Below are 15,469 nucleotides of genomic sequence, written 5' to 3'. Positions count from 1 at the left end.
CTGACCTATGTTATCCTTGCTTTCCCAACTATAAATAGGTGTTTCATATTCACAGAGAAAAGAATATAAATGAGTAGCACAGAGTGATATGGTCACAAGCACTGTTTCCCCTGAAACTTCATTCTATGAGGGATCAAAGTTATATGTCAAACTTTCCATTAATCACCATATTTAAAATCTCTAAATGAAGCTAATCATACTTAATATCACCATACCATTCACTCAGTTCCCAAACACAATTCAAAGAAAACTAAAAAGGCAGCTATCCTGATCCTTTTATCTCCTTCAAGCATTTTCATGAAGAAGAAACGTAAATCCTCCTGAGTTAATTATGTGACATATATCAATAGCCTTTCTGTTTTTCAACATTTTGTGGAAATTATAAAATGTTATCAATTATCTTTTCCCTCTGCTAAGCTGTAATGTGGTTATCACCTTCTCTGCATTACTCGGTTACAATTTTAATATATTCTCTCTGAGAAACACATTTAAACAAGTGTGAGGAATCAATATTTAGTTGTAAAATTTAAAATTTTTTTAAAGTTTAGAGTTTGAAATATAGTAAAACATCAACTTTGTGTCTTGGAAGTTCCACAAAAATGTTGCACAGTTAAGTCCAATTTCTCTACTTTCATGTTTCTTACTGATAATATAAAGGGGATGGACTAATGATGTCTAAAATCTCTTCTGGCACTGAAGTGGCATGAGCCTAATTTTGTCACAGAAAGCCAGATCGGGAGACAAAAAAATCCGTAAGTTTTCTTCCCAATCTCAAAAGAATAAAGCATTTATGCCAAATTATTAGCCACAAATAGGTTAAAATGTGCCTAATAAGCATGAAGAGACAAAGAACACTTTTTTTTTTTTGCATGATTTATAGAATCAGCCTTGTAATTTTAAGTCATGTTGACCACTAATTTAAGATGGCGAGTTTAATTTCTCAAAAAAGCTAAATTATAAACATTGAAGCCTAATTTAGGAATTTGCTAATGTGTCTTTCCTTCTGGCAACAGCCAAAATTCTATTTTATTTTTTTATTATTATATTTTATTTTTACTGATTTTATTTTTTTAATTTTTTTCCTTTTTTAATTATTATCTGTGCACATATCTTACTATTGCCCCCCCCCCACATGCCCTCCCTCCCCAGAATTTTGTATCCATTGGTTGTACTTATATGCATGCATACAAGTCCTTCGGTCAAAATTCTATTTTAGTTAATAGGTATGTACAATAAACACAATGAAAAAGGCATTATTTTAAACCTTTTGTTTAGCATCTGTTACAGTTTAAATATTAATGACAATCAAAACAGAAAATCACATATTTTTTCTTATGTTTGATCCTGAGTATTATTTTATTTTCTCAAAAAACATGTTTCTCTTTCTGCGCCTCCCCCCTCCCTCAAGCCACAGAGTAATATACAATTCAGCAATATCAGTGATGTGAAGAAAAGTGTCCATAGTAACTGGTGAGCAGCAAAAGCACATTAACAAAGGATACTATTAACTTAATATGGAATGAAATGGGTCTACTAGAGCAGCGGCAGCAATTTCCTCTGCCCTCAAATTCACCTAACCATCTATCTGCTTTGGCTAACTCAATGAAAAATATAAAGATAACGTTAATATTAGGTCTAGTAATAATTCATGTCGTTTTCTAATACTGTTTTAAATCGAATTTATTTAAACAATACAACAAAATTTAATCAACAATATAGTTGCCATTCTTTTCTACTACTTGTGCCCAACGCTCAGGAAGCATTTTAATCCCTCTGTTGTAAAATTCTTGTGATTTTGATGCAAAAAATTCGGTCAATGCATTTTTGAGGCATTCTTCATTATTAAATTTTTTTCCAAGAAGAAAGTTTTGCAAAGAACGAAACAAATGGTAATCGGAAGGGGCAATATCAGGAGAATATGCAGGTTGAGGGAGAACTTCCCATTCCAACTGGCGCAGTTTTTCAGCAGTGATTCTTGCAGTATGCGGTCGTGCGTTATCGTGGTGAAGAATTACGCCCTTCCGATTAATCAGCGCGGGTTCTTTTTCTCTTAAAGCTTGGGCTAACCTTTCCAATTGGGCACTATACACTGCACTTGTAATGGTTTGGTTAGATGGTAAAAGTTCATAATGAAGAATTCCTTTAAAATTCCACCAAACACACAACATCACTTTTTTCGCATGCAAGTCAGGTTTTGGCGTGGGCTGCGGAGCCTCATTTTTGTCTAACCATTGAGGCCGCCTTTTCAAATTAACATACAGCACCCATTGTTCATCTCTGGTAACAATTTGCTCTAAAAACGGCAAACGGTTTTGACGAGAGAGGAGCGAACTGTAAATTGTGACTCTTTGATTACGGTTGTTGTCGGTCAACTCATGAGGAACCCATTTTCCAAACTTTTGGACTTTGCCAAGTGCACGCAATTGATTGGAAATTGTTTTTTGTGAACAATTTAAAGTTGTCGCAAGCTCTTGTTGGGTAATTTGAGGATTTTGCACCAAAAGAGCTTGAAGAGCTTCTTGATCAAAATTGGACACACGGCCTCGACCACTCTTGTCATCTAACGAAAAATTTCCCTTGCGAAATTTCTCAAACCAACGCTGGCATTTTCTGGCGCTAACTGCATCTTGACCAAGAGCACTACAGATGTTTTTTGCAGCCTCACTTACTTTTCTTCCTAATTGGAACTCGTAAAGCATGCAGTGCCGAATATGCTCTTCATCTGCCATCTTCTTAGCCCTAGTTTTGCAAAAACCAAACCAAACACAAACTTTTTCAAGCAAAACTTGTTAATTGCACTTCACACGTTCTGTAGATACCACGTGTTTGAAGGTTATGTCAATACAAGTCAACGCCAAGCAAGATTTTAAACGAATGTTTAAAAACGACATTAATTATTACTAGACCCGATAACATAGGAAACTGGGTATGGGGCACATGGGAACACTATGTACAGTTTTCTTGATTTTTCTGAATCTAAAAACAGTTATAAAATAAAAAGGGTTTTAAAAATCCAGGATGGAATGGAAAGATAAAGACAGTTTTCATGAGAAGACAATGTTAATGACAAAATGCTTGGATCCCAGCTAGATCTATCACATGTTATCTATTTTAAAAATCAATTAAACTTCACCTCACTAAAGATTCAATACTAGTGTGTCATTAGGAAATATTTTTTAAAACAGCTACATCCAATAGCCTACATCAATAATACCCTACTCATTCAATAAAATATTACCAATGCCTCTCTAAGAAACTAGCTAGCCCATGAGGATATAAAGTTCCTCATTTAAGAAGCTACACCTACCATGATTACCCAAGTAAACAGAAAACTACAATTCACTGTGTCATGATGACAGTACATATATGGTAACAGGAGCATAGAGAGGAAGGGCATCCAATTCTGAATGGAGTTCAAGGAAAGTGCCCAAGAAATAGGCTTTTAAAAAGTATTACCACATATATTACATAAGATGCTGATTATGAATAATTTTTAAAAATTTTAATTTAAAAAATTACATAGTTTCTATAAATACATAATGAAAAGAAAACCTATACAATTGTATATGGTTTAAAAGAATATAATAATACCTTTTTAAAATGAATATTATTTTAATCATTATCTTAATCCTACAATGGGTTTCTTTCCCTAGCTTTTTTCACATGTAATTAAAAAAGAAAAGAAAAAGAATAGCCCAGGAAATTCAGCTAATCAATCTGTCCTTTTCTCTGCCTATACTAGTTTATTTATGTGTTCTATAATGTTTCCTCTCAAATAATTTTTAGATGTTGGTTAAATTACCTACTATTTGAGCTTACTGTATAATGGAAGCCACTAGAAAAGCAGGCAAGCAAAGTCATTGTCTGGTGTGAGGCACAGAAATCAGCAAATTACTTAATGCCTGGCCTTCAGTAAGAAATTACCTTTTAAATCTGGTCGTTTTAAAAATATATATATTTTATTGATTTTTATTTTTATTTTTTAGAGAGAAGAAGGAAGAGGGACAGAGAGCTAGAAACATCGATGAGAGAGAAATATCTATCAGCTGCCTCCTGCACACCCCCTACTGGGGATGTGCACAGAACCAATGTACATGCCCTTGACCGGAATCGAACCTGGGACCTTTCAGTCCACAGGCCAATGCTCTAACCACTGAGGCTGGTTTTGGCTAAATCTGGTCTTTTAAGTGTAGTGTCCATTCTTTATATAGAGTATGAGGTGGCAGAGTAATCAGAGGGAGGACAATACTGCTTGTCAGTATCTCTTAAAAGAGACCTTTACAATACAGGTACTTTGTATTTATAATAAATTAAGAGTGACTTACAAGTAACTTCAGAATATTTATACAACAAGCCCTATCTTAGATAAGAACATTACATATTAAATAAAAATTTCAAATTCATTAAAACTGTCAGTTGCAGCAGAGCATCTAACATTGTCTGGTAGAGAGTTGATATTCAATAAATATAGTTGAAGTAAAACAATACACATTAATTCTGGTGCTTACCATTTTTATCGAAATCATACAATGTAATTATTTTCTAATTCTGTACCCAGGATTATATTGATAACATATTGAATATTGCCACTTAGGCATTATCAATTCAAGCCACAGAGCACAAAAGTTCTGTATCTAATATTTTTAGTGTGTTCTTTTAAGTTATTCTTTTGAGAAAATTATTTGTATTCCTCTAGCTGTAACACGAATATCTCAGAAGAAATTTAGTTGTTCTCAAGGTCTTCTCAGTGATTCAGCAACATCTTCACCAGGCTGAATAAAGAGGAAATACTGAAAACTTAGCATCAGAAAAAAAGAAGACAGCAAGAACAGAAGTTAGATAAAGAGGCCACTGAATAGTTACTACAAATTACAGAGGCATGACTGAACTGAGAAAAAAAAACAGCCATGAAAAACAAAGATATATTTTGAGTTCTCCTCCACTCTACTTATTGCTTAACGTTGCTCTAGAGCACATGTGTCAAACACAAGGCCCGCGGGCCAAATCCGTCCCGCCAGGCCTTGCAATGTGGCCCGCACCGCGCTGTCATCACTGCACTCCGCTGCATTTCCATCACAATGACAGTTTATGACTGTTCAGTAAACCATTCGGCCCGTGATTTAGGCTGGATTTTAGATTTTGGCCCTTCTCTGATTGAGTTCGACACCCCTACTCTAGAGGTACATTTCCTAGTACTTTACAATGTTAAAAATAGGCATTAAATAAGAAAGAGATCACAGGATTTTTATACTTACTGGTAAATGTTCAAGTAATGAAGTTACACTCTCAGACACATATATTATGCTTCCATCTGTCATGATTGCTAAAAAAAAACCATCAAGAGCCTGAAATTAAACATAATAATTAGTTAAATAAAAAAAATAAAGTGTTTTCTTGCACAAAAATAAAAATCTAACTTACTAAATGACAGAAGACATAGGTAGAAATTTCCAGAACACTATCAAAATGCTAGCTTTCCCCCTTCACAATATTGTAGTATGGTATAAATCTTTATGCATTCTTAAAATGCTTTTGGGGGAAAAATATCACTCTTTAGCTATTGGACAGTTGATTTCTAAACTATAGACTTAATGTTCTACCTTTATAATTTATATATTGTACACAGATGGCCTTGTTTGAAGATACTAATATCACTAAAGCAGACACCATTAATAATGTCTTTGGCACACAAAGATAAAGAATTCATTATCTCCTTTTGTATATATTTTGATTTTTAGGAAGAGTAGAAGAGAGAGGGAAAGAGAGAGAAATATCAATGTGAGAGGAAAATATGGATTGGTTGCCTCCTGCATCTGACCTGACTAGGGCCCAGAACAGGTGAGGAGCCTGGAACCAAAAGATGTGCCCTTGACTAGAATCAAACCTGGGACCCTTTGATCCACAGGTTAGATGTTCTATCAGCTGAGCCAAACAGGCTAGGGCTTAAAATTAACTTCATTAATTTTAAGAAATTTTTCATACCAATGAAGCAAGGTAAATAGTGAATGATTACCACATATTTTATTACAAACTAAAGGATTGGTGCACAGATTTGGGCACTGGTGGGGGCGTGGCCTGTGGGAATCAGCCCGCTGTGGAAGTGCTGCTCATCCAAGTCAGCTGAGCAGCGGTGGATCTGCCCTCTGAGTGGCTGCTCCCACTATGGGAGCACCACTCAACCCAGTCAGCAGAATGGGAGTGCACTGACTACCAGGGGGCAGCTCCTGCATTGAGCTTCTGCCCTCTGGCGGTCAGTGCGCGTCATAGTAACTGGTCAACTGGTTGTTCTGGTCGTTCCGCTATTTGGTTGCTGGGCTTTTATTATATAGGATTGCACTGAGAATATAATCATAAAATTAAAATAAGATTTTGTTGCCTGTGGATTCCTCTAAGATCTTATGATACATCTTCTAGGGCAATGGGAACTAAAGAGAAAATAAACAAATGGGACTACATCAAAATAAAAAGCTTGTGCACAGCAAAAGAAACCATCAACAAAACAACAAGGAAGCTCACTGCATGGGAGAACATATTTGCCAATGTTATCTCCAACCCAATATTAAGGGTTTAATCTCCAACATTTACAGGGAATTCATACAACTTAACAAAAGGAAGATAAACAACCCAATCAAAAAATGGGGCAACAGACCTAAATACTTTTCAAAAGAAGACGTAAGGCCAAGAGACCATGAAAACATGCTCAAAGTTACTAATCATGCAAGAGATGCAAATCAAAATGACATGAAGGTATCATCTCACACCTGTCAGAATGGCTATATCAAAAAATCAACAAATGACAATTGTTGGCGAGGATGTGACAAAAAGGAACCTTCGTGCACTGCTGGTGGGAATGCAGACTGGTGCAGCCACTATGGAGAACAGTATGGAGTTTCCTCAAAAACCTAAAAATGAAACTCCCATTTGACCCAGTGATCCCACTTCTAGGAATATATCCCAAGAAACTAGGAACACCAATCAGAAAGGATATATGCACCACTGTGTTCACAGCAACACAATTTACAATAGCTAAGATTTGGAAACCGCTTAAGTGCCCATCAGCAGATGAGTGGATTAGAAAACTGTGGTACATTTACACAATGGAGTACTATGCTGCAGTAAAAAGGAAGGGACTTCTACAATTTACAACAGGTTGGATGGAACTGGAGAACATTATGTTAAGTGAAATAAGTCAGGTGGAGAAAGATAAATATCACATGATCTCTCTCATTTGTGGAATATAATGAACAACATAAACTGATGATAACAACAACAACAACAAAAAAGCAGACCCAGAGACAGAGAAGCATCGGTCAGACTGTCAAACCTCAGAGGGTAAGGTGAATATATCAACCAAAGGACTTGTATGTATGCATATAAGCATAACCAATTAACACGGGTGAGGGCATGAGCAGGGATGTGGGGAGGTAATAGGAGGATAAGGACACATATGTAATACCTTTATCAATAAAGAATATTTAAAAATTTTAAATTAAAATTGAATGAGTTATTTCCTTTCTCTGTTGTAGATGTTAGTTGTGTGCACCCTTTCATAAACATAATATTTATCACCTAAAGAGATAATCTTAGATAACATCAAACTACTTTTTAGAAGAAATATTTAACAAAATCAGAAACTATTTTCTGGTTTATAACTCAAGTGTCCACTAATTTAAAGAGCTAGCTAGCTGCTGGTTACTAAGCTGCAAGTTCAGCACCATGGTTAGCTTCCACTGAAAGAAGTTTCACAGGGGCTGAGGCCATGAGTGCAGAAGCCAGTCTACCTGCAAAAAAGCCCAGCTGAGCTACTTACTTTGGACAAGTTTCATAATCTCTTTGTTCCTCAATAGCCTTATATGGCAGTAAGAAAGGGATACTAATTGTGTCTACTTCATAAAAGTATTGTGAGGTTCACTGAGTTAATGTGAAATGTGATGAGTTTTATTCCAGATTTTTAAGTGAAGGTTTAAATATACACAATATATTCATATTCCAACAAATTTCCATGTTAACATTTCTGTTGAATATACAAAGATTTAATCTAGCAATTAACTGTTCCTCATTAACTTGCAAATACTTTATGTTGCTTAGATTTTAGTCACTATACAAAGACACGATATATAGCCATTACATAAACAGGGTGGGTCAAAAGTAGGTTTATAGTTATTCATATAAGGAATATAATAATTAATAAATGACAATTCAAGAATAAATTAGGTTTCCCATACTCACAACTGTAAACCTACTTTTTGCATTTCCCTGTACATACCCGACACAGCTAAACACTTCAAGTGTAAAATAATAAATCCAAACCAGCAGGATAAGAGATGTAATTATTTAACAACGCCTACATCCCCATCTCAATCACTTTCCTCTAATCTTTCTACGTTATTTTCTGTTATGTACCTACTTTTCTTGTCCTTTACTGCCTCTGTTTCCTACTTAGGATAAGTTTTCATGGAAATTTGATACTGAACTCTGTGTACTTTGTGTCCATAGATGATACCTATATTATTTTACACACATAAAAAAATATCTACTTGAATTAAGAAGTTGTCTTTCAATGTACATTTCATTTCAAAATACTCATGTATTATCATTTTATGTTATTTTGGGGTAGATTTCAATTTGTTTAAAAAAACTACTAACAAGTAGGATACATTTCATATTTAATATGTGATGAATAAAATATATTATTCTTCATTTGAATGTTGCTAGTGTCATCTCAGACAGAAAATTTGGTAGCTATAGTTTTCTGACTTTTATTAATCCACTCAAAAATTCATTTAATACTGAAAATATGAAAATTTTGTCATTCCTTTACCAGATAGTACTATTTGTTTACAATACTTACATTGATTAATTTTAATTGAAGATAATAGTTTATTGATTTACAGTGAATTAAGTATTTTCAACATTAAATTAATATTAAAATTAGTCACTCTTATGATTTGTTTTTTGTTTTTTTAAAGAAAAATAAAACTTTTCAAAAATTAAATCTGGACATACCTCTAACATTAATTGTGTAAACTCTTCATTACTAAGGAATGTAGGTTTCCAGTCCTGTCGAATTTCACTAGCATCTGACTGTGCAGTGATTTCTGTAAACAGATTATTTGACACATTAGTGGCATACTCTTACTACAGGGTGGGCGACTGGGGCAATACAAAAGCCCTAAACTGCCTTCTCTTTCCACACTCTAATTAAAGATGAGAACCTTAGTGGCGGGCAGGAGGGAAATAAAAATAAATAAATAAATAAATAAATAAATAAATAAATAAATAAATAAAGACGAGAATCTTAGACAATAACATTATTGGTCTAGATAGGTATCAGGAGGTCTAAGTTTTGGTATGCTGAAATATTTGAGCTACTATAGCAAATTATCTCCTTAGGATTTGGTCTTGGGTCTCTTGGATTTTCTCTGGGGACCTGTGATAGCCTGTGTTGCTTCCTGCTTGACACAATGACCGAACAAAATTCAGAACATGCAGATATATCAAGCATTGGGAAAATTTTCTTTTTCATCTTCCTTTCCTTGCCATTCAAGTGGTAGAACCTAGAGCAGATATAAGGACATGAGCCTGTAGGAAAACAGCCCAGGAAGTCAGTAAGCCTGCTTTTAACAAAGAAGACTTCCAGCCCTTCTATTGCCAAGTATAAAGATTGCTCCCAATCTGAGGTGCTCTATTCTTAGGATCTGAGCAACAGTGTTTCTCTGTCAGCCCCCCAGGGCCTAGACCTGTGAAGGTCTAGGACAAACGTGCTCTATTCTTAATCAATGAGATTAAATTAAGAATTGGGGCAAAAAACTTTATATTAATAACCCCACAGTGATTTTGCTTAGTGTCCCCTGGCATGTTTTCTTAGAAGTAGGGAGCTGGTCAAAATTTTTTTGAGATTCTTGGATTGGGACAATATTTTAACAAAATTATTAGTTTATTTTGCAGTATACTACTTGCTAGTGGATTTAGTTATGAGAAAGTTATTAATAAATTATGAGACATGAACTCATAATTTATTAATAACTTTCTCATAACTAAATTTAGCTAACAAATGTTTTTCCATCTTTAAATGCAGACGTAGTTTTAAAAACCAGGCAAAATAAAAATCTGTCACAAATTTTACTCTTCAAAATATATTCTACTTTGAATCAAAAAGTATGGACTAAGTTGTTTAGATTTTTCTATGACCAGATATATACACTGTTCCAAAATATTAATACATACAGTTTGAATAGTTACAAAGGCAGTGCTTATTAAAATACATTTCGTTTTCAAATAGAGCTATCAGCTGTTACAAGTGTGTATACATTTTTTGGGACACCTTGTGTAAATATATTAAATTGTCACCAAAAATCTACTAAATTAAAAATGCCTCGCCGGGACCGGTTTGGCTCAATGGATAGAGCGTCGGCTTGGGGACTGAAGGGTCCCGGGTTCGATTCCAGTCAAGGGCATGTATCTTGGTTGCGGGCATATCCCAGTAGGGGGTGTGCAAGAGGCAGCTGATCGATGACTCTCTCTCATTGATGTTTCTATCTCTCTCCCTTCCTCTCTGTACAAAACCAATAAAATACATTTAAAAAAATAAATAAATAAAATAAAAATGCCTGCACTAGAATATGAAGAGTAACTAAAAAGTCTAGCTTTTTAGAATATGATATAATCATACTTTTTCAATTCACATCGATTATAAACATCCCGAAAAAAAAGTTAAATGCACAAGCAAATCCCACAAGTTTAATTAAGCACAACTTATTTTAGGCTAATAATTAAATGAGAACTCTTCCAATTTCAGGTAAATTTTATTTTTGTAAGAATTTTATACCCAATTTTGAAAAAAACACACAAAAAACCTGATCTATTTAATGCCAAAATTAATCCTCTATTGTCAGAGGGAAATGTGTGCATGCATATTATTTCATTTCATTCAACAATCATTTATTGAACTACAATGCCTGAGGGGCTCAGTGTGCTATTTAATGAGGGACACTGAAGTAGTGAAAATACTATTTGGGTTTTTTGTTTTTAAAAAATATATTTTATTGATTTTTTTACAGAGAGGAAGGGAGAGGGATAGAGAGCTAGAAACATCAATGAGAGAGAAACATCAACCAGCTGCCTCTTGCACACTCCCCACCGGGGATGTGCCAGCAACCAAGGTACTTGCCTTTGACCAGAATCGAACCTGGGACTGTCCAGTCCGCAGGCCAACGCTCTATCCACTGAGCCTAACCAGTTTTGGCATGAGAATACTATTTGTAAAGGCAAAATAAAATGACAAAAATGGTAATAAAATGAAGACAACTTTGACACATTTACAGAAGAATCAAGAGAACTATTATAGAAGTCTTTTCAGGTTTGAATCTAGGGGGAGTGAAAGAATGGTGGTGTAAAAATAAATAAAAGTTGAGAAGAAAAGGTGATTGGACAAAATGAAAATGAATTGTTTTAGATGCGCCGAGTTTGAGGACATGCAAAAGAAAGATCCAGAAGTTATCTGGAAATAAAAGACTGAAAAGTTAGCATCTTAAATACAGACTTAATAGTTTAATAGAGAGACAATAGATGAAGTTATTGAATGAAATAACCAAGGGACAGAGTATAGAGAAAGCAAGAACACAAAAGATAAGACCCTCAGAAATGTCACATTTAAAGAGCAAAAAAAGAAAGAGAACGAAGTTAGGGTTAGTCAGGAAGAGGGAGGTGAATGAAGAAATGCAGTATATCACAGGCCAAGGGAAAAGCCAGTGGAGAATGGATTAAAATTTCCAGTGCTTCAGACATGCAGAAGAGAATGATGTTTAAGAAAAAGCTATTGCTTTATTAGTTGCAGGGGAGATAATTTTACTAATGCTATTAACCTTAATAAAAATAATTTCAGATCAGTGGAACATGAAGCAGGTTATTAATGCATTACTGAGTGAGCCAGGGAGAAATAAAAAGAGGCACTAATTACAAATTCTCCTTCTGAGTTTTGGAGTTTAATTTACATCTGAAAAAGGAAATGTCCTTTTACAACTTTTTCACGTATTATCTGTTACTAATATACTTAATATTCTTTAAATTTTCTTTTCATGATTTATGTAGTCAAAATGATTTTAATTAAGAAATAATCACTTTAATTTAAAGATGTTTATTTCCTAGATATACACTGAAACAATCTTTTAAAATGATATAAAAGGCCTTTACAACCTGGCTCTTGCCTTTCTTTCAAATATGTCCATAATTTTCAAACTCAAACTATGCTCCAGTTACACTGAACTTGCCTTGCTTCTCTGCTTTTGCACATGCTATTTCCTCTCTATGAAAAGATGTTTTCCTTACTTAATCTAAACGGAACACTCAGTTGAAAAGATCAACTATTTTTAAGTCTTGCCTGACACATTCTTTCCTGTGTTTTCCTAACAAGTTTAAGGTCTACAAGCACTCGACCTGTTATAATTATATGCACTGAAATTAGCTGTTTAGATATTTGCCTCTCTTGGCTTGAGTTACAGGAGGGCCAGGACTGTAACCCTGCACTATAAAAATGTAGGATATACTGGGCACTACATAAATGTTTGTTGAATGAAAGAAAAAACATACCAGGAAATCTTTTAAAAAGCAATTGATTTCTTCCCCTTAAAAAAGGTTAGGAACATCCACTCTTAAGCATCACTGCCAAGATTCTATCACATTATGCTTTAAGGGAGATTCTGTTATTAAAAAAAACCAAAAACCATTTAACAAAGTTAAAAACTTACCTTTATGTTTTCGTAAAAAATCAATACTCTTCTGCAGAACAGTCGATTTGTCCATCTTTCTAGCATTACCAGGAAGCATAGATCCCAATTCTTTAATGAGAACATTAAATTGATCTCTACGTTTCTTTTCAGATTTGTTTCTAGATACTCTGATGAAACAAAAAAATTAAAGAAATAGTTTTCAAACAATACATTTATTTACACAAGTAGTTTAATATAATGCTCAATTTGGACACAACTACACCCATGTTCTTCTGTTAATGTAGATGATAATAAATATTTATCTCCTAGTTTATCAACAATATACAGTTATTATGAGCAATAATATTTCTTCCTGTTTATCAATAAAAAAAAACTTTTATACCCGATCGGCATGGCTCAGTGGTTGAGCATCCACCTATGAACCAGGAAGTCCTGGGTTCAATTCCGGGTTGGGCATATGCCTGGGTTTTGGACTCGATCCCCAGTAGGGGGCGTGCAGGAGGCAGCCAATCAATTATTCTCTCTCATCATTAATGTTTCTATCTCTCTTTCCTTCTCCCTTCCTCTCTGAAATCAATAAAGATATATTTTTTAAAAAAACAAAACTTTTACATATTAAGCTTTTGGCATACATGTTTTTATGAAAATGCTAATTAAGACCAATGGCATTAAAATCTCAGATTTTATTTACTCTAATATGTATCAAGAATCTATAGTTTCCTTATTACATTAATATGAAAGTACATATGATGTATTAATACAAATTATTAAAAATTATTTTTTAAATTTATTAAATAATTTACTGGGGTGACATTGGTTAATAGGATCACATAGGTTTCAAGTGTACAGTTCTATGATACAAGATCTGTATATTGCTTTCTGTGCCCAATCCAAACCATCTTATCCATCACTTGTAAGCTTTAAATTACAAACAAATCTAAAAATGAAAATCTTCCTACCTTGAGGCTTACCCACACACACATTCTTCTTCTTTATTCCTATATCCCAGCTTCCAACACAAAGCTGTAATTATTTGTTCACATTATCTGCCTCTCCATTAGGCTATGGCTCCTTGATAAGATAGCCCAAATTTTTCCATCTAAGCACTTAAGAATAACACCTAACATACAGAAAGAACTCAAAATATATGTGCTAAATAAATGAATAATTACTACCATTCTGTGAAGCAGTAACCAGTAAACAAATACTTAGTTGCACAGAGACCTCTTGAGACAAGTAAATACAGTACAATTATTTGTAGAGCAATTAATCATTCTACAATACCTCTAATTATATGCTTTGTGAAATTATAATTTAGAATTCAGTTTTTGTTTAAGTATACTACTTTCCCAAAATGTCAAAGGATACTTTATTTTATTTTTCCCCATAAAGAACAAGTATTTATTCTATTTTAGTACTGGGGAAAATCCAATTGTTCAACTCTCTTATGAAACATTACAGATATTACCTGACACTGAACGTTGTTATAATGACAGAGACTGCTAATAAGGGCGAGGTATACTGGAGAAAGATATCCCTCCCCAGAAATACACCTAATTCCTTTGGAAACTATGTATTATAGAATTGTACACTTAAACCTATATAATTTTATTAACCAATGTAACCCCAATAAATTTAATAACATTTAAAAAATTCTAATTCATATGGAAACTCAGAGAAACTAAGGATAGCACCCAACTGTGCTGAATTAAGTCCTGAAGACTATGTGAGAAAGAGATGGCAGCAGGGCATGTACACAGCATTCCAGGCATAGGAAACTTATAAAGAAATGAAAACCTATCACAACTAGTTCAGTGTGGCTAATGTGACCAATGTACAAGTCCAATTATGCTAGAGTTAGGGGGTAAGGTGGGAGTATTAAGTTCTGGGGGGGGAAAGTAGTTTTATGCTACATAAAAAGATTTTCACTTATCCTGAGAGCCATGGGAAGGCATTGAAAGATATTAAGCAAATAAATGGCATGAATGGTATTGCCTGTTAATAAGACTACTCTGGCATCAGACTGAAGAAAGGATTAATGCTTGGTGAAAGAAATTCACACTAAGCAAATCCAACTAAAAACTTACCATACACCAAACAAGACTGAAAGCCAGATTACCATTTAGGAGGCAACTGCAATATCCTAAAACCTATGAACCATAGCAGGGGCACTGTTATCAGAGCAGTGTGGTTTTGAGGGTTAAGAGGCAGAATTACCAATTCTTGGTAAATCAGATATAGTTTGGAGTGGAGAAGCAAAATGGAAAATCTAAGAGGATTCCCAACTTACTGATAATCCTGTTTATCAATGTGAAATATAACATGTAATACTGGTGGTGGTGAACAGATGGCTTGGGGAGAATTTAGATATGGTAAAATGGTCTATTTGACATTTTAAAAGAAATAGACAAGATATATGAATCTAGTTCTATTTCTCTAGAAAAAAGAAATAAGCACTAGAGAATTAGTATATATGGAATATCTAAACACATGGGTAGGAGATAAAATTAGCAACCAATATTTGTTATATATTTATATGCCAGCTGCTAGTAAATATCTATGAAATCTCATTTAATTCCTATGAGGTAGACTATTATTTTCTTTTTTACAAGTGTGACAACTCAGGTACATAGAAAAACATAACCAGAATCATATAGCTACCATGAAGTACAAATTCGAATTAGGCATTTTGATTCCAGGGCAAGAAAATATATAGAAAGCAAATATCTTTGCCAATTCTA

General features: G+C 34.1%; 1 protein-coding gene across 9 annotated transcripts in view; it reads right to left on the bottom strand.

Moving 5' to 3' along the window:
• The window catches only part of CLOCK (clock circadian regulator), a 118,726-nt gene that overhangs the window by 54,033 nt on the left and 49,224 nt on the right, over window positions 1–15,469 (bottom strand). For 7 of the 9 annotated variants that reach the window (XM_045572478.1, XM_045572470.1, XM_036415898.2 and 4 more), the window contains 3 exons: window positions 12,747–12,895; window positions 9,007–9,098; window positions 5,256–5,345 (listed from right to left, as the gene is read on the bottom strand). In XM_045572478.1, coding sequence (XP_045428434.1) covers window positions 5,256–5,345; window positions 9,007–9,098; window positions 12,747–12,895 — 331 coding nt within the window. Of the gene's footprint in view, window positions 1–5,255; window positions 5,346–9,006; window positions 9,099–12,746; window positions 12,896–15,469 lie in introns of those variants that run through there. The other 2 variants (XM_045572501.1, XM_045572508.1) reach the window with 2 other exon arrangements.

The sequence above is a fragment of the Pipistrellus kuhlii genome, unplaced genomic scaffold, assembly GCF_014108245.1.
Source record: "Pipistrellus kuhlii isolate mPipKuh1 unplaced genomic scaffold, mPipKuh1.p scaffold_m20_p_1, whole genome shotgun sequence".
NCBI lineage: Eukaryota > Metazoa > Chordata > Mammalia > Chiroptera > Vespertilionidae > Pipistrellus > Pipistrellus kuhlii.
This window is presented reverse-complemented; position numbering and strand designations above follow the sequence as displayed.